Source organism: Panonychus citri, unplaced genomic scaffold (assembly GCF_014898815.1).
Source record: "Panonychus citri isolate SS breed McGregor unplaced genomic scaffold, ASM1489881v1 Contig00134, whole genome shotgun sequence".
Classification (NCBI taxonomy): domain Eukaryota; kingdom Metazoa; phylum Arthropoda; class Arachnida; order Trombidiformes; family Tetranychidae; genus Panonychus; species Panonychus citri.
The window spans coordinates 891821-913941 of NW_026515539.1; the positions used below are offsets into that span (position 1 = coordinate 891821).

The following is a 22121-nucleotide window of genomic DNA, read 5'->3' on the forward strand; positions in this document are numbered from 1 at the left end:
ATAATTTTAATTACTAATAATTGAATTCAATTGGTGATTCTATTTTAAAATGCATAATATACATGGTGTTTTGTTCTAATTCAATGGTGACCAACGGACGTGATTTGCATCCAATTGTTTGAGATGAAATCTCAATTTAAAAACGTGTTCTAATGTTGTTCGTTACAGATTTCTACTAGTTTTAATTATATACATCGATTGTATGTCTTAACCATCTATCTTTTTTCGGTTTTGTTCTAATCGAGATTAGATAAAGTGATTTTGCTTACTTATTATTACTCATATTATCTTACTTTGTATTTCATTATCTAACACGCAATTTTCTTGTTCAATTGGTTATTTTATTCAGTTTATACGTTTAATGGAAATTTTGCAATGAATGTTGGATTATACAGGGCAATTCAGCTAACTTGTTGGTTTTCTTTTCACGATTACCCCAAAACTACTTGGCCGATAGGGTCCATATTTCATCTATGGAAGTTTGACCGATACTCAATTGTCATATTTCAAGTTCAAGGTCATAAAGGTTATCCATGAAGGAACGCACTTGAAGGTCATTTGAAGAACTTTTTGAAAACTAGAAATTTTTTTAAGTCTGGTTATGAAGTTAAAAAATAAAAATATCACAGAGCACGCCGGTATTGCGCTAAAACAAAATCAGTTACTTTAGATAACTTTTTACAGAAAGTAAATTGAATCAGACCTTACAGTACAGGACACAGAGTACACTTAGAGTACAGGAATGATAAAACATCACAGGTAGGCTTAAAAAATTTCAAATTTGTTCCCATCCTTTCAATAAACAAGTTTAGCTTGACACTGATGAATCAAGCAAATTATATAATCGCTTCATTTAGTGCTTTGGATTGTTCGTCATTTGGTTCATAAATCGATTGGTTTTGGCTCACAATTTGTGTTTCTTTTGTTGAAACAAAAAAAATTTTGAATCGCTGAAATATTGATAATTTATCTTGGTTCACGTTCAACAATTCAACATTGAGCGACCTAATTAGTGGTTCGAATCGTGATCCGCTTGTCTTCGTGGTGATCTATTTGTCGAAACGATTGAGTAACCTAGTTATTAGTTACAAAGTTGTGCTTCTTTTGGTGGATCAATTAGACAATTTGATCTGGTAAACTAGTTATTGTTTATCATTTCGTTCAACATTCGGTTAAATTTTTTCGATAATTTAGTTATTAATTATCATCTTCCTCATGCAGTAAAATTTCGCTCAACATTCGTTACAGTTTAATTTGTCGTATTGGTAATTAATTCGTGGAAATAGTTGAGTAGCCTAGTTATTGGTTACAATTGTGCATCATTTCGCTTACCAATTCGTTTGATAAACTAGTTATTGTTCATCAACTGCGTCAATTGGTAAATTTTGTTCAACAATTCGTTAAATTTGATTGGCAAACTAGTTATTGTTTATCAACTTTGTCAATTGGTAAATTTTGTTAAATTTGATTGTCTAATTTGGGGTGCTTTTGTTTATTTTGTTTTATACTCATTGATTCGATTGTCCCTTGTCCTAAGAATCTGTGAAACTTTTGGTCTTTGGTTAATTGAGTTAACCATTCGTTTCAAGATTTGTTGGTTCGTTTTGTTTGGATTTAATAGTCAATTTGTTGTGAAAAATTGTCATAACAGAAATTATTGTATTTGATTCTTTGGATAATCTAGTTATTGATTATCATTGAGTTATAATTTGTTATTTTGATAATTTGTCGTTCAAGTAGCTGATTCGATTGTCCGTTGTTGCAGGATCTATGAAACTTTTGTCTTTTTGGTTAATTGAGTTAGCCGTTTATTTCAAGATTGCTGGTTCGTTTGTGTTGGATTTAATAGTCAGTCTACATTGAACAAAAGATTCTTAACTATGACGAGCCGATATTTCGACGATACTTTGTTAAACAATATTAAAAACTTTGATGGAAATAATGCTGATGTCTATGATTGGCTTGACAATTTTGAACAAGTAACTGAAGCCGCTGGCTTAAATAATATTGATAAATTAAGACGAGTACCTGTTTATTTGATTGGCCCCGCTAAATTGGTATGCTGGTAGTATAAGAAGTAAACCTGTTGATCAACCACCAGCTTCTTTCAATGATTTGAAAGCTAAATTACTCGCAGCTTTCAAACAACCTTCGTTACACAAAGATGAATTACGCTCGAAAATTGAAAATAAAAAGCAACACGTCAAGGTCAAGTCGTTAAATCTTATTTCTTTGAAATGGTTGGCCTGTGTGCTAAACTTGATCTAAATATGGATCTCGATGATAAAAAAGATATATTAAAAATGGATTCCTCCCTGGTATTTAAAGTATATCGCATTGGTAAAGGTTAATTCAAGGATTCAAGGATTATGCCGTGGAAGCTGAATATTATTATCATAAGAATAAATTTAATCAATAACTATTAAACTGGGTATTTGGTTTGGTGGGGAATTTTAATTTAAAATTTTGAATTTACAGGGCTATTCAGCTATTTTCGCTGATGTTTTTTGAGATTTTCTCAGCAAGTAAGAGTCAAAGAGCCTCGAGACTTGAGTGGTATCAGTTGGAGCGATACTCAATTGTCATATCAAAAGATCAAGGACATTAAGGTCACTGGTAAATTAACGCGTTTCAAGGTCATTTGAAGGCATTATCATAAAAAAATATGTGTAAAAACACCAGTATCAAGTTTTCAGGCTCTTATGTCTTTCTCGTTGTGTTTTTCTCTCTTTGTGTTTCTCTCATTCTCTTTATGTTTTTTCATCTTTATCTCTCACTCTCTTTCTCAGGAATGGTTTTTCAACGTCCCTCATCAGAAAGAATGAGATCACCTCCCAAAAAGAAACGGTCACAACAACCTCGACAATCACAACAGCTTCAACAACATGCAGCATGAACTGCCAGAGCTTCAGTATTCACAACAAACTCAACAATCACAACAAGAACAACAAAGAATGGAAACCGAAACAATGGGGGAGCTGAAGGTGAGAATCAAGAAAGTGAAAATGTTGAAACAGAAACAATTGATAGTCAACAAACAAGTGAGGCACCAACAGCAACCAGCATAAGGGATAGAATGCAGACCAGGTCAAGTATTTCTACACAGCAAGATAAATAGTTATATTTTTACTCATCATCTAATCCATGCTTTTCCATATACATAAAGAACTAAGATTTTATAGGAATTTGATGACCGAAAGATGATTATGATGTTGGATGTAAGTTAATGTTAGTACTAACTCTGAGTATGAGTTTTAATCAATTTCAACCTGGGCCTCTGACTTGAGGTCAATTTATCTATACAAGTACTCAATCAACTCTTCTATTCTCATACGATTTTTAGGTTTTAACTCACAAAATCAACATGATGTTAACCAAGAAAGTGGACCTTCAACCAGCACATCACAAAATCAACAAAATTTACTAAGTGAAGATGAAGATGACGACGAGGACGAATACCATGAAGGTTATGCGGAATTGATTGCAAGACAATCACCTGGGACAAGCGTAAGTTTATATTTCTCATAGCAAACTAAATTCTTTAACCATTTCTCTTTGATATTTAATTAGGAAAGAAAAGGATGTATTGTTAAATACCGAAATCTTTCTTTTGCTCGAACAACCGTGTATGAAATCATTGAATACCAAGGTGAAGATTACTATAGAAATGAGTATAAAGATGGACGTTCTAGACTATTCTCTAAACCCCACCCCCATTTTCGTTTCCGCTTCTGAGCCAGAAGCAGAGGGTTTCATACTACTTTCGTCCATAAATCTGTGCAAAAATTCAAATAAATTGGTGGTTTCATTATCAGATGCTTGAATGGTCTAAACGTATCAGTCTCAAAAAATTTCGTAATTCGTATCAAAAGTAGCGGAATTTCCCTGTATTTTTTTGCTTTTAGACTAATTCGCGATCAATTAATTTGTATTTCGAAGGATTAATATGAGATGAATAAATTTATTACACGAAAGATTTTGACTTAGAATGAAGTACTATTAATAATATGGATCTTAGTGAGTCTTAGATTTTTATTGATTAGATGGGTTTACAAAAAAATTGACGTTAAAATATGAAACTGTAATGAGAATAATTAAAGTTAAGTTTGCTTAGCAAATGATAAGAAAATTTGTTCTAATGTTGTTCCAGTTAAAGTAAAATCTTCAATGGGCAATAATCGTTTTGCTTCATCTAAACACCTCAACATTTCACCCCAACGAAGTGAAGTGTCCGTTATATGATAATGAAGAATAGTTTGATGAACATCTCTCAAAATGGACGAAGGGAATTTCTCGACCATCCATCTTTTAATTTTATCCAATTGTGATTGTTGATTGGATTGGACAGATTGATTGGATTGTTGATTGGATTGAGTCATTTTAATTATCAATGTAAATCCAAGTCCAAACTTTTCTTTTAAATGTTGAGATGAACCAAGACACTTGAAATTGCCTCGAGCCATTATACCGATTCGTGAACATAAGGCTTCACATTCATCCATAGAGTGACTGGTTAGTACAATTGATGATCCACTTGTATCACGAAGATGAATCAATGTGGACCATATTTTCCGTCTCGATGCTGGATCTACACCTGTGGTTGGTTCATCCAAGAAAATCACCTCTGGTTTAGCAATAGATGCAATGGCCAATGATAATTTCCTCTTATTACCACCACTTAGATTCTGATTACATGTGTTGGCGAATGAAGTTAAATCAGTTGATTCAATTATATAATTTACATTATCCTTTACTTTACTTTCAGGCATTCCCCTGATTCGTGCAAATAACATTAAACTTTCCACTGGAGTTAAATTGTCAAGTAGCGCATCAAATTGTGGACAATAACTTATTGATTGTTGGAAATTGAGTAAATCTTTTCGCAATGAATATCCTCCCACATAACCATCTCCCGAAGTAACCATAATATCTCCAGTTAACATTCGGAATGTTGTTGTTTTACCTGCACCATTAACACCCAACAAACCAAAACACTCTGCTTTATGTACACCGAAAGTAATCATATCAACAGCTCGAAATGAACCAAAATCTTTAGTTAAACCATCAACAATTAAAGCTTCATTTCGTATTCCATTTGAACCAATCAATTGTTTTACTCGATCTCTTTCTCGTACTACATCTTCATCTTCAACACCATTTTGTGACTTTCGTTTTCGAGAAAATAATTTCCTTACACAATTGTAGCAATATTTAAATCGATGAAAATTAGCATCAAGAAGGATAAGCAATAATGTATAAACAATAGCGTCAATCATAAGCATGATTATTTCAGTCCTTATTCCACGATTTCCAGTTGATAAAATACTAAATTGCTTGTAACTCAAATCAGTTTCACAACAAAATATTCGAGAGACAATATTCCCATGAGTACAAGCACCTTCACAGTTTAGCTCTAAAGTTACAGAGGAATACATTTTCGAAAGTCCAAAAGAGGCTGCGAAGGGTGGAAATAAGCATCCAGCTCTCACATAATCGGCTATATTTTCATCCTTCAACACCGTCATGTAAGATGCTAATCCTGAACCGACAAGAGTACCAATGAGTGAAATCGCTCCAATTAATGAAAACCCTCGATCAGGTTTCAAAGGTAAAAATGAGAAAATATAAAATAATGGGATCGATGCGAGACCAAAAAGTACCATTAAAACGAAGAAAGATGCTGATTGGTGAATGGAAAAGAAACATATACATGTATGATGAAGGTATAGATAATCTCTCATGAAATTAATCACTTACTAGTAGCCTGAATCGATGCCAGTAGAGTTTGATCAACAAGCATAATCGAAATGAAAATAACAATTGTTACAATTAGATGATAAAAGAAATCGAAAGTGTAATGACTTAACCAAAACATCGAAGGGCTTATACCGTTCATTTTCTGGATTAAATTAAACTAAGAAAAAGAATTAATCTTAAACGATCTTATGTATATCTGATAATATTATTAATAACTACCAACCTTATTCTGAGACTCGATTGATGGAAACAGGAAGTAAGTAGCAGCGATCAGACAGAAGCCAATGGGGGAGAAAACGGCTGATACAGCTCTAGTCAAACCCATTGCTAAGAAAGGTTCAAAAGTATGTCGATTGGGCATCGATTTGTAAGTTACTGAGACTTTGGACTGATTCCGTTTTCCATCACCAAGACTACGTATCAGTGCATTTTGCCAGGCACTGATTGACAACGGTAGAGATAAGGCCGCTTTCGGGTTAAGCCAAGCAGCGAATCCTCTTGGTTTCGATGAATCTTCAATAATACCAAAGATATTTTCTCTCATGAACTGTTCACGATTTTGGGAACTCGTTTTAAAATAATCATCTAATGAAATCGAAGAGTTGATTTCAATCACTTGGATTCCAGATTCACTCATAATTTGGCGATAAGAATCAATAAATGGTGAATAATTATTAAACGAGGCTCGGATTATGGACTTAGCATCAGATCCATAAAACATTTTAACGTCCATAGGTATTGGTTCAGGATAATCATGGTCTATATTTACAATTGCGTTCTTAGCACCTCGAGAAGCGAAAAATGTAAAGAAAAATAATATCGCTGGGCCAATGATGGAGTAGCCGATTGTCTTAAAATGTCGTTTGGTAAAATGAAAACGTTTCATAATTAACCCTCTTGATCTTTGGATAATTAAGGATAATCCAGTTGATTTCTGATAGTCTTGTATCTTGTCCACTTCAAACAATTTATCCTCCATTGATATTGACATCTTTCTGCCTTCACCATCATTTTCAGTAACCTTGATGAAAACGTCTTCAAGCGTTGTTAACGATATACTATAAGAAGTAATGCCAAAAGAGGAAAGGTCACCGTCAAGAGATTCGCATAAATCCATAAGAGAGGATGATGATTCTTCGTCTCTGTTTGAACCGAGCTGAAAGATGATCTCTTGAGATGTTTCACTGACTTTTTCTGCAGATTCGAAATAGCTTAGAATCTCGTTTGATAATTGATCAGGATTATAAGCATCTGCGTCTTTCGCGATTCTAATTTTATACCCAGCTCCGAATTGTTTCTTAAGAAACATCGATGATCCTGAACATTTTACTTTTCCTGAGCCCATGATAATTATACGATCTCCCAATGCATCAGCTTCTTCCATAAAATGAGTTGTCAATAATATTGTCAAGTCTTTTCTCAGTTCTAACAAAAGATCCCACAATTGTCTTCGAGACTCTGGATCTAAACCTGATGTTGGCTCGTCGAGAATCAATATTTCTGATGCCGTCGAAAGAGCCAAGGCCAATTGAAGACGACGTCTCATTCCACCCGATAAATTACTGGCTAATGTGTTTGATTTTTCTGTTAAATTTACTCGTTTCATATTCAATGGAATTAGTTCTTTCTTGACCTGTCGACTTAATCCTCGAAGTCCACCGCAAAGCTCTAGATTCTCTCGAACAGTGAGATCTTCGAATAGTAAATCATGTTGAGGACACAAAGCGAGACATCGACGAGCAGCTACCGTATTCTTATGAACATCAATTCCATTGACATAAATGTTACCAGACGAAGGTTTTAATATTCCAGTGATCATGGACATTGTGGTCGTTTTACCAGCACCATTATGACCTAAGAGAACAGTTATTTGACCCTTGTAAATATTTAGATCAAGTCCATCGACTACAAATTTTCTAGAGCTAAATGATTTGTACAAGTTCACACATCGAATTTGTGAAATTAAGTCTACTGGTTCACTTTCGTTATTTTCATTTGAACTTTCACCAATTCTTGTTGATGCTGAACCAATTTCTATCCTTGTGTATGGAAAAAATTGAGAAATTGGAAAATGCCAAGGTTTGGGTGTTCCATTTTGCCATGGCCATACAGCGTCGAGGTACCAAATCAGTACAATGTAAAGGAACCATGAAAAGATTGTTATCAAATAGATTAACCAAAGGTCTAAGGTATCGGACATTCCAGTGGATGAGAACACATGTGCCCATTTAACCCCTTCTTTGTCCAGACCAAGATGAAAATGTCATAAATTGAAAAGAATACTTGACCGCTGGGCTGTAGACTAGCCCAAATTTTGGGTGACATCCCGACTGTAGCAGCTGATGCATGAAATGGTAAATATGCTAAAATAACTCTTACGACGACAACAACCAGCATACCGATGATTGGACCAGAAAGAATTGGGGTCATGGCAAACGAGAAAAGGATTGTGGTCACACTATTCGTAACATAATTGAACCAGAATAGACTCGGATTCCAACCAGAAAATGGGTTCTCATCATGCATCGAGTAAAGAATCGTAATTATTGTTCCATGGAAAACGGAAAGTAGCCAATAATTGATGAAGTGTGACAACCAATAAGTTAGATCGCTCAGTCCCATGATCCTCAATAGCTCCTTTGTATTGGTACATTTTTCTTGGACAATCCGACGAATGATCAAAGTTGACAAGAAAAGAAATCCAATCTCAATATAAACATAAGATTTATAAAAGGGCAAAGAAGTGACTAATCTACGAATTTGTTCAATAAAATAATTTTCATGCGAATTAGTCGTTCGATCAATCAAAGGGTTACCCTCATTGAACAGTTTAGTAGTATAAAAGTACTGAAAATCTTCAGTAGTCAGATCATTATGATTCGGATAATAGGCCAATAAAATATTCACAATCGATTGTGCTCTTATATAATCATCGTAAGTTTTATAATTAGGTTGACCCCATGGTCGAGCATAGTCGATCGAGTGACCACCTACAATGTAAGATACATTCGCTTTCTCAGGGTCAAAATAGTCGAAAAAAAGAGCAACATTATTAACCGATCCACTCACGAACGGTATCATCATGACCGTTCCCCAAGCGTAAATCACTTGGTCCGAAGTATTAAGTAACAATGTGTCTATGTCACAAGTGTAATATTCTGGAGTCCAAATTTGACTGACCACTGGATCACGGGAGGTATAATAAAAGGTCTTTGATTCATAATCACAGATGAAAGTCTGATTGAAATAATGGTCACTTTTGGAGTCCATATCATCATGAGAGGTCATCCTCTGGACTGCTTCTCCTGCGATGTCTAGAAGTTCATCTTTTATATTCAATTGAATAAGAACACATAAAATGGGAAGAAACAATTCAAGTAGAGTGATTATAAAATGTCGTTGTCGAACCAGTTGACCTTTGATCAACATCGATCTCAACTGAGACCAAAGTATCGAAACCATCGTTAATCAATCGACTGTTGGAAAAAAACAATCAGCTAATTTTTTGTTCACATCAAATATTAATTTTTGATTTGTAGATCTAATTAATTGTTACTTAAAAGTACGCATAGTGTGAAGATAATATTAATTGTTGAATTAATTATGTTTTGCACAATTAGAATATTATTAGTTGAATTTAGAAAAGGCTAGAGGATAATAAAGTCTCTTTCGGGTTTTTTCATTTCTTACTTTCTCGACTCTTTTTAGCATTTAAAAAGCTGATTAGTTTGTTTCGAGACAGTAATCATAATACTTGATTAAATGAGCTTTTAACTCCATAAAATTATCAGAATAACTCATTGCGATGGAATATGATTGATCTTGGTAGATCTTAAATGTTTATTAATTAAATGAATTTAAAAAAAAATGATTGATGTCGATGAATAAAACTGTAATGAGAATAATTAAAGTTAAGTTTGCTTAGCAAATGATAAGAAAATTTGTTCTAATGTTGTTCCAGTTAAAGTAAAATCTTCAATGGGCAATAATCGTTTTGCTTCATCTAAACACCTCAACATTTCACCCCAACGAAGTGAAGTGTCCGTTATATGATAATGAAGAATAGTTTGATGAACATCTCTCAAAATGGACGAAGGGAATTTCTCGACCATCCATCTTTTAATTTTATCCAATTGTTGATTGGATTGTTGATTGGTTTGGACCGATTGATTAGATTGTTGATTGGATTGGACTGTTTGATTGGATTGAGTCATTTTAATTATCAATGTAAATCCAAGTCCAAACTTTTCTTTTAAATGTTGAGATGAACCAAGACACTTGAAATTGCCTCGAGCCATTATACCGATTCGTGAACATAAGGCTTCACATTCATCCATAGAGTGACTGGTTAGTACAATTGATGATCCACTTGTATCACGAAGATGAATCAATGTGGACCATATTTTCCGTCTCGATGCTGGATCTACACCGGTGGTTGGTTCATCCAAAAAAATCACCTCTGGTTTAGCAATAGATGCAATGGCCAATGATAATTTCCTCTTATTACCACCACTTAGATTCTGATTACATGTGTTGGCGAATGAAGTTAAATCAGTTGATTCAATTATATAATTTACATTATCCTTTACTTTACTTTCAGGCATTCCCCTGATTCGTGCAAATAACATTAAACTTTCCACTGGAGTTAAATTGTCAAGTAGCGCATCAAATTGTGGACAATAACTTATTGATTGTTGGAAATTGAGTAAATCTTTTCGCAATGAATATCCTCCCACATAACCATCTCCCGAAGTAACCATAATATCTCCAGTTAACATTCGGAATGTTGTTGTTTTACCTGCACCATTAACACCCAACAAACCAAAACACTCTGCTTTATGTACACCAAAAGTAATCCTATCAACAGCTCGAAATGAACCAAAATCTTTAGTTAAACCATCAACAATTAAAGCTTCATTTCGTATTCCATTTGAACCAATCAATTGTTTTACTCGATCTCTTTCTCGTACTACATCTTCATCTTCAATACCATTTTCGGATTTTCCATCTGATGATAGTCTTGCACGAATTGATTCGTACCAATATCCAAATCGATGCAAATTCATATCCAGAATTATCAATACCAATGTGTACAAAACAGTGTCAACTATAAGCATAATTACTTCAGTGCCAATTCCACTATCACTCATGGTGAAAATAGTAAATCGCTTGTAACTCAGATCTTCGTTGCAACAATATTGCATAGAGACATGATTTCCATTGGGACAAGCATCGATAGTCTTACAATTGCTCTCCAATGTTGTAGCAGCATAAATTTTTGAAAGTCCGAAAGAGGCGGCAAATGGTGGAAATAAATCTCCAAGAATAACATGAAGAGATTTGACTTTATCAAATGCCAATAGAGATGCTGCTAATCCTGAACCGACGAGAGTACCGATGAGTGAAATCGAGGCTAATAATGAGAATCCTCGATCGGGAGTCAAAGGTAAAAATGAGAATAAATAAAACAACGGGATCGATGCGAGGCCAAAAAGTATCAATAATACAAAGATGGACGCTGATTGTTTAAGGAATTGAAATGATATAATTAGAAGGTAATTTAAACATTTGAAGGATTAATTAACTCACCGACAACCTTGAATGCAACAAATGGAAATTGATCAACAATGATAATCGAAATGAAGATAACAATTGTTACAATTAGATGATAACAGAAATCAAAAGCGTAATGACTTAACCAGAACATTGAAGGTCTTATACCATTCATCTTTTGGATTAAATTGCACTAATTATGAAAAGAGAATTAATCAAATAAAAATAAGTAAATAAATCATCTAATATCGAATATCAAAGTTACAAACCTTATTTTGAGCTTCAGTTGAGGGGAAGAGGAAATAAGAAACAGCGATTAGACAAAAAGCAACGGGTGAGAAAAGAGCTGATACAATTTGGGCGATTATCGATTTGTAATAAGGCTCAGTAGTATATCGATTGGGCATCGATTTGTAAGTTGCCGTCACTTTAGATTGAGTTCTTTTTCCATCACCAAGACTACGTATCAGCGCATTTTGCCAGGCACTGATGGACAATGGTAGAGATAAGGCCGCTTTCGGGTTAAGCCAAGCAGCGAATCCTCTTGGTTTCGACGAATCTTCAATAATACCAAAGATATTTTCTCTCATGAACTGTTCACGACTTTGGGAACTTGTTTTAAAATATTCATCTAATGAAATGGATGATTCAATTTCGATCACTTGAATTCCAGATTCGCTCATAATTTGTCGGTATGAATCAATAAAAGGTGAATGTTCAGCTAACGATGCTCGAATTATTGCCTTAGCGTTAGAACCATAAATCTTTTTCAAATCCATTGTTATTGAATCAGAATAATCGTGGCCCTTGCGTCCAACGACACTCATTGCATTTCGAGAAGCAAGAAATGTAAAGAAAAATACAATTGCAGGTAAGATGATTGTGAATCCTATTGTCTTGTAATGTCGTTTAATGTAATGAAAACGCTTCATTATTAATCCTCTTAATCTTTGCATCATCAATGATAATCCAGTCAACTTTTTATAATCAAGTATCTTATTCACTTCGAACAATTTGTCTTCCATTGAGATTGTTGTTTGTTTACTTTCACCTTCATCCTCTGCGACCTTGAGGAAAACATCTTCGAGTGTTGTCACGGAAATACTATAAGAAGTTATACCAAAAGAAGATAAGTTATTGTCGAGAGTGTCACAAAGACTAATTAGAGATGATGTCGATTTCGTTTCTGGATTTGTATCTTTCTCGAGCTGATAGATTATCTCTTCAGTTGTTTCATTCAACACTTCTGCAGTTTTGAATTGACTCTTAATCTGATTCGATAGTCGGTTAGGTTCAAATGACCATGTGTCTTTCGCAATTCGAACTGAATATCCGGCTCCGAATTGTTTCTTAAGAAACATCGACGATCCTGAACATTTTACTTTTCCTGAGCCCATGATAATTATACGATCTCCCAATGCATCAGCTTCTTCCATAAAATGAGTTGTCAATAATATTGTCAAGTCTTTTCTCAGTTCTAACAAAAGATCCCACAATTGTCTTCGAGACTCTGGATCTAAACCTGATGTTGGCTCGTCGAGAATCAATATCTCTGATGCTGTCGAAAGAGCCAAGGCCAATTGAAGACGACGTCTCATTCCACCCGATAAATTACTTGCTAATGTGTTTGATTTTTCTGTTAAATTTACTCGTTTCATATTCAATGGAATTAGTTCTTTCTTAACCTGTCGACTTAATCCTCGAAGTCCACCGCAAAGCTCTAGATTCTCTCGAACAGTGAGATCTTCGAATAGTAAATCATGTTGAGGACACAAAGCGAGACATCGACGAGCAGCTACCGTATTCTTATGAACATCAATTCCATTGACATAAATGTTACCAGACGAAGGTTTTAATATTCCAGTGATCATGGACATTGTGGTCGTTTTACCAGCACCATTGTGACCTAAGAGAACAGTTATTTGACCTTTGAGAATATTAACGTTCACTCCATTGACAGCAAACTTTTTCGAACCCATAGAACCAAATGATTTGTACAAGTTTTTACATTGAATACTTGAGCCTAAATTTCCTGGTTCATTTTCATGGTTTTTATTTGAACTCGATGGGTTATCATTTTCATCATTCATTGCTGAAAGCGATTCAATTTCGATATCCATTGTTGCAGACGAAAAGAATCGAGAAATCGGAAAATGCCAAGGTTTAGGTGTTCCACTTTGCCAAGGCCATATCGCATCGAGGTACCAAACCAGCACTATGTAAAGGAGCCATGAAACGATTCCCACCAAATAGACGGACCAAAGTTTTAAGGACTGGTCAATTTCAATTGATGAAAATATTTGTGACCATTTGACTTTATCCTTTATTTCACCAAAATAGAAAATATCGTAAATCGAGTAGTGTAATTGACCACTGGGCAGTAAACTAGCCCAAACTTTCGGTGAAATCCAGAGAATATTTCTTGTAGCTGTTCCTGCAGCAAAAGGTAAATACGCTAAACCAGCTCTACCAACAATAACAACTAATACACCGATGATTGGACGTGTAAGAAAAGTGGTCAATGTAAACGAGAAAAGTATTGAGGTGACACTGTTCGTAACATAATTGAACCAGAATAGACTCGGATTCCAACCATGATAAGGGTTCTTATTACTGAAAATCGAGTAAAGAATCGTAATTATTGTTCCATGGAAAATTGAGAGAGTAAAATAATTGATGAAATGTGAGAACCAATAAATTAGATCGGTCAGTCCCATGATCCTCAATAACTCCTTTGAATTGGTATTCTTTTCTCGGACAACACGACGGACGATTAAAGTAGACATGTAGAGAAATCCGATCTCAAGAAAAACATAAGCCTGATAAAAGTCAAAAGCATTGACTAAATTTTGTGTATCATGATTAAGGTCACTTTTCCTTGAATTGTTCAACGAATCGGTTAGAGGATTACCTTCATTGAACAATTTCGTTGTATAAAAATAAGCGAAATCTTTTGAGGTCAATTTTTGTTCATTCGGATGATTAGCCAGTAAAATATTCACAATCGATTGTGCCCTTAGATAATCATCATAAGTCGCATACACAGGTTCGCCCCATGGGTCATTGTAGTCGATTGCTTGACCACTTACAGTGTAGCTAGAAATACCTTTTTCGAGATCAAAGGAATCAAAGAAAAGAGCAACATTTGCGGAATATGATTGTTGGGTGATCTTATCGCCCCAGGCTTTAATCACACCCTTTGTTGTATCAAATGACTTCGTTAGCAGGCCACAAGTCCGATAATCTGGAGCCCAAATCTGGTCAACCACTGAACCAGGAGAAGTGTAAAAAAATGACTGACCAAATGAGTAGCACATGAAAGTTTGATCATAATAATAGTCAGAATTTTCCAAATAAACAGGAGCAGAAACGGTCAAAGATGAAACTGAACCTTCCGATTGGAAATGTTCAGTCTGAGAATCCGTTGTATAAATATGAATAAGAACCAATAGAATCGGAAGAAACAATTCAAATAGAGTAATAATGTAATGTCGTTTTCGGATGAGTTGATCTTTGATGAACATCGATCTCAATTGAGACCAAAGTAATTGTGAATCCATTGTAAATCAATTGATTGCTGGTAATAAAAACAGAAAACAGTTTCAAAAAACAATCAACTAATTTGATACATGGTATAAGTTTTTTATTTCAACCACCAAACTTGTGAATGAATCAATATGAAAATGGTTTAAAATCAAAACCTTGTTAATTGTTGCTCATGCGGATGGAAAAGGTAAACAATTGATAACAATTACTTATTGGATTAATCTGTGACTAATATCAAGATTAATTGTCGATAAAAATGAATTGATTAATTTGAAGATAATCAATTGTATTCTCAATACAATTGCTTGTTTTTTTGTTCATAGACAATTAAGTTAAACGATTCACTTAATTATCTCATATTGAATTGATTTCTCTGAATTGGAACTCCCATCTAATTTATATCGACCAATATACTGTTCAGTAAGCGATTAAGGTTTAATCCATCATGGGATATAAGTTAATCAACCAACGATGATTATAGTTAATCAATTTACTGAGAAAATATAAAATTCTTTGGTAATTTGTTAATCTTTTGCATATTCTTTCATTAACTAAATTGTATTACTTTTTTAATTGTAACAACATCAGTTAATCAATTTGGATTTTGGTTGATCATTGATTTGATTAGTGGGTGTGTATACTCAATAGTAATGAGTGATTAAACCTTAAATGACATTTAATGAGAGTCTATTGATTTGTATCATTCTGTTAATTGACAATAATTAGGGCTAATTGTTATGTGAATATAACTTTAATCAGCTAATTCTAATTATAATGATTCATCCAGTAATTGATGAAAATCAAAAATGATTCTGATTATCAATGTCTTACTTTTTTCTTGTTGAAAATGTCACAATTTAGTTACAAGTTAATTGATTGATTGATGAACATCGTCGTTTATTAAAAAAAGCTTTGATTATCAATGAAAGTATTAACGAATTGATGAGAAAAAATAATAAATTGTTACAAGATTTTGAAAACAATCAAAGAAATGAGCGTGTGAAACAATTAATTAAATGAAAGACTAATAAAAACTTCCAACTGATTAAATTGTTAGCAAATTAACAAGAACGAAGAAGAAAACAAAATGTAGATTGTTTGATTTTCAGTGAATAGAAATTAATTTTCACTTGGACAAGATTATTTTCCATTTGTGATTAAGATTTAGAAAACATCTTCAATTCTCCAACTAATTGTAGAATTAACAGTTAATTGTGATTATTTATTAATCGAAAAAATGATCAATCAAAATTGTTCGATTCTATTTTCGTTTTTACCGCTGAAAGAATTATTTTGAATGCGCAAGTTGCGAAAGAGAAAAAGAGATTGAGTTTGCTTTTTTCTTTTTTCTTTCTTTCTCTTTGTCTTCATCATCTTTCTCTTTCTTACTTTCTAATTCTCTTTCTCTTCCTGTTTTTCTGGCTTAATCATGATCAGTGGGCGTTAATTCAGTTGATTTGATTGTTGTTTATACCTAAACTTAACCCTTTCAACTATTGGCCCTTTTAAAATAAGGTAAGAATTAAATTCCAATTAGGTGAGCTTTAAATTTCCATCTCTTTCTTTGCCTTTCTCTTTCTCTGTTAATTTCTCTCTTTCTCTCTTCTCTCACTCTCTTTCTTTATTTTCATTTTTCTCTCTTACTCTGGGTTAACCTTTTACTCTCCATCATAGTGTAACCTATTGTCATTTTATTCTTGTTGTTATCATCTTTCTCTTTCTCTACTTCTTTCCCTATCTTCCAATTCATAATAATAATAATCACTCTTTCAGTGTTGTCAATATTATATGTAAGCTTTTTTTTTCTTTCTGACCCTGTTTATCTTTATGTTCTTTTTGTTTCTCTTTATCTAATTCTTTCTGTTTTTTTTCTATTTTTTTCTCTCTCTCTGTCTTTTCCTCATATTCTCTTGATTCACCTTGCTGTATTTTGGATTGATTTCTGGTCTCATTTGCAGTTGTGACTTACATTTATCCATCACCAGTACCACTAAACCACCAAGAGATAAATATCTTTGGATGATGGAGAAACCTTTTAGTGAAAGTGCTGTGGCTGGAGATTTCTCCCGATTGAATTCACTTTATCCATACACTGATCTAAGTGAGCTACCTTTTTGTTGGTCAAACAAGGACAAGGCAAACTTTATCTCTCTTTCAGATGATAATTTAAAGGTTCACTATAAGGGTAATGGAAAGAACAATAAAGATGCTGCCTCCGTTCGCACTTCCATACCAATACCTTCTAGCTGTTTGTTATACTACTTTGAAATTAAAGTTTTAAGCAAAGGTCGTGATGGTTATATGGGCATTGGTCTGGCTGCTCAAGGTGCTAATATGCAACGATTACCTGGCTGGGATAAGCAATCGTATGGATATCATGGGGATGATGGTAACTCTTTTTGCTCATCGGGTACTGGTCAACCTTATGGACCCATTTTCACCACTAATGATGTGATTGGTTGTGGTTACAATATAGTTGAGAATAATTGTTTCTTTACCAAAAATGGTCACAATCTGGGTATCGCTTTCACCGATTTGCCAAATATTCCCCTTTATCCAACCATTGGCCTCCAAACTCCTGGAGAAAAGGTTACTGCTAACTTTGGTTTGGAGCCTTTTTGTTATGACATTGAGGATGATCTTAGAGCATTAAGACAGCGAATCACTTCAAACATAATTAACCATCCTGTTAAATACACAGAGTGGCAATCTGCGATAAATAAGCTTGTCCTTTCCTGGCTAATACATAACAGTTATTGTTCCACGGCGGAAGTTTTCTCCTCTGTAACCAAACAAGAATTTAAAGAAAATGTGCAACAAATTAAACAACGTCTTAGAATACAACAACTTGTTCTGGCAGGAAAAATAGAAGATGCCATTCAGTTGACTAACAAATTATACCCTGATGTACTTAATGATAATCCAAACCTATTGTTTGCTCTCAAGTGTAGACAATTTGTTGAAATGATCAGTGAATCTTGTGGTAAAAAGACAATTCAGCCTCTGACATCATCATCTTCCTCTACAACCCTATCATCATCAGAATTAATCAGCAACAAATCAATTACCAACACTTCTGGAGACTTTAAATCATCATCCGACTCAACCTGTACAACAAAAACAATCACCAAGACTCAAAGTGTAGCTAACAACAACAATGCAACTAACCCATCATCATCATCATCATCATCTTCTTCTTCATTAACAAAGACAGCTCATCCATCCAATTTGATTTGTTCGCCTTCCTCGTCTTCGAATTTACCCTTTTCTTCCTCATCATCAACAGATTTTTCACCTTCTTCCACCAATATGACTTCCAATCTTGAGACAACATCAAATAAAAACAATATCAACAACAACAACAACCTAAATACAACCACCAATAATAGTGTTAATAATTGCAAATCAAATGACGCCGACGCCATTACAGCCAACTACAATAACAATTTAAACACCAACACTATTAACGCCACCAGTAACAATAGTAACAATAACATCACAACCACAAATGGCCTGACAACAAGTGATTGTAATGGTAATTCATTTAGTGATAAGATGGATATAGATCATGATGATGAGCCTGAAGACGAAGAGTCAAGTAGTAGTAACAATATCAACTCTTCAACCTCAACCATCACCAATAATAACAAATTACATTCTAATACCTCAATTAGTTGTACCGATGAAATTTCTAAAATTGAAGATGATCCTGTTGCAGAAAATAATAGTAATCTTGATGATGCATCTCGTCTGTCCATGTTGATCAATTTTGGTCGAGAATTACACAAATTGTCTAAACAATTGAAAAAGAAAAGTGGTTCCAATGATCAGAATAAAAAAATGCTCCTCCAAGTTTCCAGTCTAATGGCCTACAGTGATCCAACCAAATCACCCATTGCATGGCAACTTAATCCAAGTGAAAGGGAGCATGTTTGCCAACAATTAAATAATGCCATTGTAATGAGTGAACTTGGCGGCTGTAATTATCGTCCACCTCTAGAATCAATTGTAAAGCACACGAAATCACTATTGAAGCTCAATGGTCAATGTGGAGCCTGGTTGTTAGATCAGCTATGAAAATCAATGATCATATTATATTGACAACTATATATCTCTCTCTCACACACACACATCTCTATCTACTATCTCTTTCTTTCTTTCTTTCTTTCTTTCTTTTACCTTCATCTTTTTCTCTTAACCTTCTTTCACTCTTGTTTCTTACCTTATAAAAGGCATAGGCTTAAAAATGAAAAGAAAAGAAAATGGAAACAAATTGTCAAACCAACAACAACTGATTGCATTTCAATTGTCAACAATATCATCTTGTAATTCAGTTCTTTGCTGAAAAAATCTCTACACGATCACTTTCTGCTTCCTCTTCGAGTCCCCCCTTTCTCTCTCTCTCTCTCTCGCTTTCTATTAATCCACTCTCCTTCTTTTCACACTCCACTTTGAACTCATTGTCCTCTATCGTTTTTCTTATACTCATCACTAATTTCTTGATTATATTAGGTAAATAATGTTCTCTATTCATTATTATTCATTATTAGTCTTAACAGAAGAAAAAGATACAAAAATAAATCTGAATATTCATTTTATCATTCAGCTTATCTCCCCACTTTCTCTCTCATCCTCAAAATGATTAAATGACCTTAAGAGCAACAATTAATTGTAATCATTGAGTTTCCATCTAATATTCAGCAATCACCAGTTAGTTTTTCGTCCTTGGCCTTATTACAATTGAATAAACCTTTTAATAAGCTTTTTCATTATATTTAAATGTTTGTTTTTCTTTTGAAAAAGTAATTTAATTTTTGTTTCTGATTGTTTTTCGATGATTTTGTTTCTTTTTCTTATGATTGCAAAAAATTTTCATTATGTTGAGACTTTAGTTAATTACCAGAGGAGATTATCTGTTGTTAATTACATTTCTTTGGGATATAAAAAAAACACAATATCTAAATGTATACAAAAATAAAGCTTTTTCTTTGTGATTATTGAGATGAAAGACAATTGTGTTTGTAGATCTTCATTTGGTTGACATTTTCGTTTCTTTGGACGTTCGATTGGACATTTAGTTTAAACTTTATCACCCGTTTGACCATTTAAATTGAGAATTTGGGAGATCTTAATGATAAACTGGTCCAACTTTCTGATTATATGATTGAAGTTGTTTCCCACTATTGGCTTGACTTGAAATTTGTTTATTGTGCATTTACAATATACGATCTTTGAATTTGATTGAGTTGCGGGTCAATTTTAACACTTTAACATGTTAATTTGTATAATGATGATAAATCATAATTCTAATTATGATTAATGTTCTGGCTGGTTAGTTTTGTGTGTGTTCACTGCTCGTATTTCCAGAGACCGTAATTTTTACCAACAACCGTTTGCCACAATCTAATTGTTCCATCTTCACTGGCACTTGAATAAAGTTCACCATCAGGAGAGAATCGGATACAATGTAATGGACCAAAATGTCCCTTGAAAGAATCTAGAGTTAGAAAAGAAGAGGGTAACAATTAAAGAGATTGTTGAGAGATTAATTGATTTAATGAGATGAAATTACCTATTTCTGTTCCACTATCAAACTTATATTTGTACATAGTAAAATCTTGACCACCGCAGACAAAAACATCCTGATTGGGTGATAAGGTGGCCGTGTAAACCTGAGTGGGAATTGTGTATTCCTTGATTTTGGTGAAAGCGGTTAACTCATAAAAAGTAACAGTAGATCCTGAGGCTACTGTAAGTAAATTACGATCCCAGGAGAGTTCAATATCATTTGGAACATTAGGAAATTCTATTCTGTAAATTTCTTTGGAATTTTTAAGATCCCATATGCGAATTGATTTATCCTCAGAGGCAGAAATCAACCATTTATCATTGTTGAGAAACAGAGCTTGTCTAATTGATGCAGTGTGACCAGCGATGTTGATTGGCTCTATTAATTACAATAATCGGAAAGAGAGAGAGAGAAAAAAAGGTAAAATTAATGTTAATAAGGGAATAAATTAATCTTATTGGTGTCCATGAATAACCATCAACTCAGTGCATATAATTAATCACATAATTAAACTGCTAAAAAATAGATTAGCTTATTGACGTTTGTAAATAGTTGACTTCGCACCAGGAAAAAAAAACAATTGAATTCTATGAAAAATGAACGTAAAGTAATAACTGATTGTGACTCTGATTGAGTGAATAAAAATTAAATTCAAATAAACTGTGTTGATTTTTTTTTGAGTCAATACAAAAGCCATCGGAATAACAATGGAGGAAAACAATCAACTTACCTGAAGTTAACTGATTTAAGTCATAGACTCGTAGTAGCTTCTCGTTTGAGGCAGTGACAAGTTTTGTATCATCTGAACTGAAAGAAACCGATTTTACGATGTGTCGGTGAGCAAGTGAAGCTATTTCAGTACCACGAACGGAGTCCCAAAGTTTAGCCGTGAAATCAGCAGCACCGGTCACCGCTCTGGACGCGTTACTATTAAGAGCAGCTCCCCAAACGGCTCCTTTGTGTCCCTCGAATGTTCCAATCCAATCACCTGTTTCACCTTGTCGTAACATGGGTTTACCATCTAATCCAGATAGAGGTGAGAGAAGAAAAGAAAATAATTAAATTCCATTTAGAAAAAAAAATCAACACACAAGTAGAAAGAAGAAAAAAGAAAATGTCAAAAGAAAAGAGAAAACAAAAACAGAAGAGAAAGAAAAAGCAACACAGTTAACGATTTAAATAACAAGAAATTCGGGTTAACATGCAATTTAGGATTAAATTGAGATGATAAAGAAATTAAATTGTAATCAACAACTGTAATTGTAATCAACTTACCTTTACAAGCAGAAATTAGGTAATATTTACCATCATTAGTTATTCCACTGAAATTAAGGAAAACCACTGGTCTAGTGTGACCTGTACAGGTGAGAAAATGAGGTTTAAGTGACATGATGAAGAAAAAGATTAATTTGTAAGAAAAGAGGATTAACAAAATAGAAAAAGAATAATTTAATTTAATTTAACTTAAAATACGTCAGTTGATCAAAGAAATGTAATCAATATTAACTTGAGTTGATTCAATTTCTTAATAAATTTTGTTTTCTTTTTCGTAAGTATAACAAGTCTATTTGTCCATCAAATTATCTAAGAATAGAATTAATTTTTTTTTCTCTTTTGTTTTTTTTTCTTCTCCTTGACAAGTTAACCCCTTTTATCCGAAATTGATTGTAATTGGTTTAATTTCTTTTTGATTTTA

At 33.7% G+C, this 22121-nt stretch overlaps 4 protein-coding genes across 9 annotated transcripts; 1 reads left to right on the top strand and 3 right to left on the bottom strand.

Annotated features, from left to right (window-relative positions):
• Positions 1-4006: 4006 nt before the first annotated feature.
• Positions 4007-9234, bottom strand: LOC128391047 (phospholipid-transporting ATPase ABCA1-like). Its single transcript, XM_053350877.1, is given in 4 exon segments — positions 4007-5680; positions 5758-5914; positions 5981-8019; positions 8022-9234. Coding segments are annotated over 4 exon segments (4974 nt in total). The 5' UTR covers positions 9220-9234; the 3' UTR covers positions 4007-4100.
• Positions 9235-9557: 323 nt separating this feature from the next.
• LOC128391046 (phospholipid-transporting ATPase ABCA1-like) lies at positions 9558-15032 on the bottom strand. The gene is made up of 3 exons (XM_053350876.1): positions 11580-15032; positions 11347-11503; positions 9558-11275 (listed from the first exon to the last, which is right to left on the bottom strand). The coding sequence occupies exons 1-3, from the start codon at positions 14868-14870 to the stop codon at positions 9669-9671; spliced, it is 5055 nt and encodes a 1684-aa protein (XP_053206851.1). The 5' UTR covers positions 14871-15032; the 3' UTR covers positions 9558-9668.
• Positions 15033-16213: 1181 nt separating this feature from the next.
• On the top strand, positions 16214-19630 carry LOC128391622 (ran-binding protein 10-like). Of its 6 annotated transcripts, none has more exons than XM_053351542.1 (3): positions 16233-16371; positions 16630-16646; positions 16842-19630. In XM_053351542.1, the coding sequence occupies exon 3, from the start codon at positions 16876-16878 to the stop codon at positions 18931-18933; it is 2058 nt and encodes a 685-aa protein (XP_053207517.1). In that variant the 5' UTR covers positions 16233-16371; positions 16630-16646; positions 16842-16875; the 3' UTR covers positions 18934-19630. The 6 variants fall into 6 exon arrangements, with proteins under 6 accessions (XP_053207513.1, XP_053207512.1, XP_053207517.1 ...); XM_053351540.1 differs by having other exon boundaries at positions 16238-16371; positions 16815-19630; XM_053351538.1 differs by lacking the exon at positions 16630-16646 and having other exon boundaries at positions 16214-16371.
• Positions 19631-19638: 8 nt separating this feature from the next.
• On the bottom strand, positions 19639-21950 carry LOC128391624 (serine-threonine kinase receptor-associated protein-like). The gene is made up of 4 exons (XM_053351543.1): positions 21701-21950; positions 21156-21446; positions 20429-20803; positions 19639-20353 (listed from the first exon to the last, which is right to left on the bottom strand). The coding sequence occupies exons 1-4, from the start codon at positions 21813-21815 to the stop codon at positions 20205-20207; spliced, it is 930 nt and encodes a 309-aa protein (XP_053207518.1). The 5' UTR covers positions 21816-21950; the 3' UTR covers positions 19639-20204.
• Between the last annotated feature and the right edge of the window lie 171 nt (positions 21951-22121).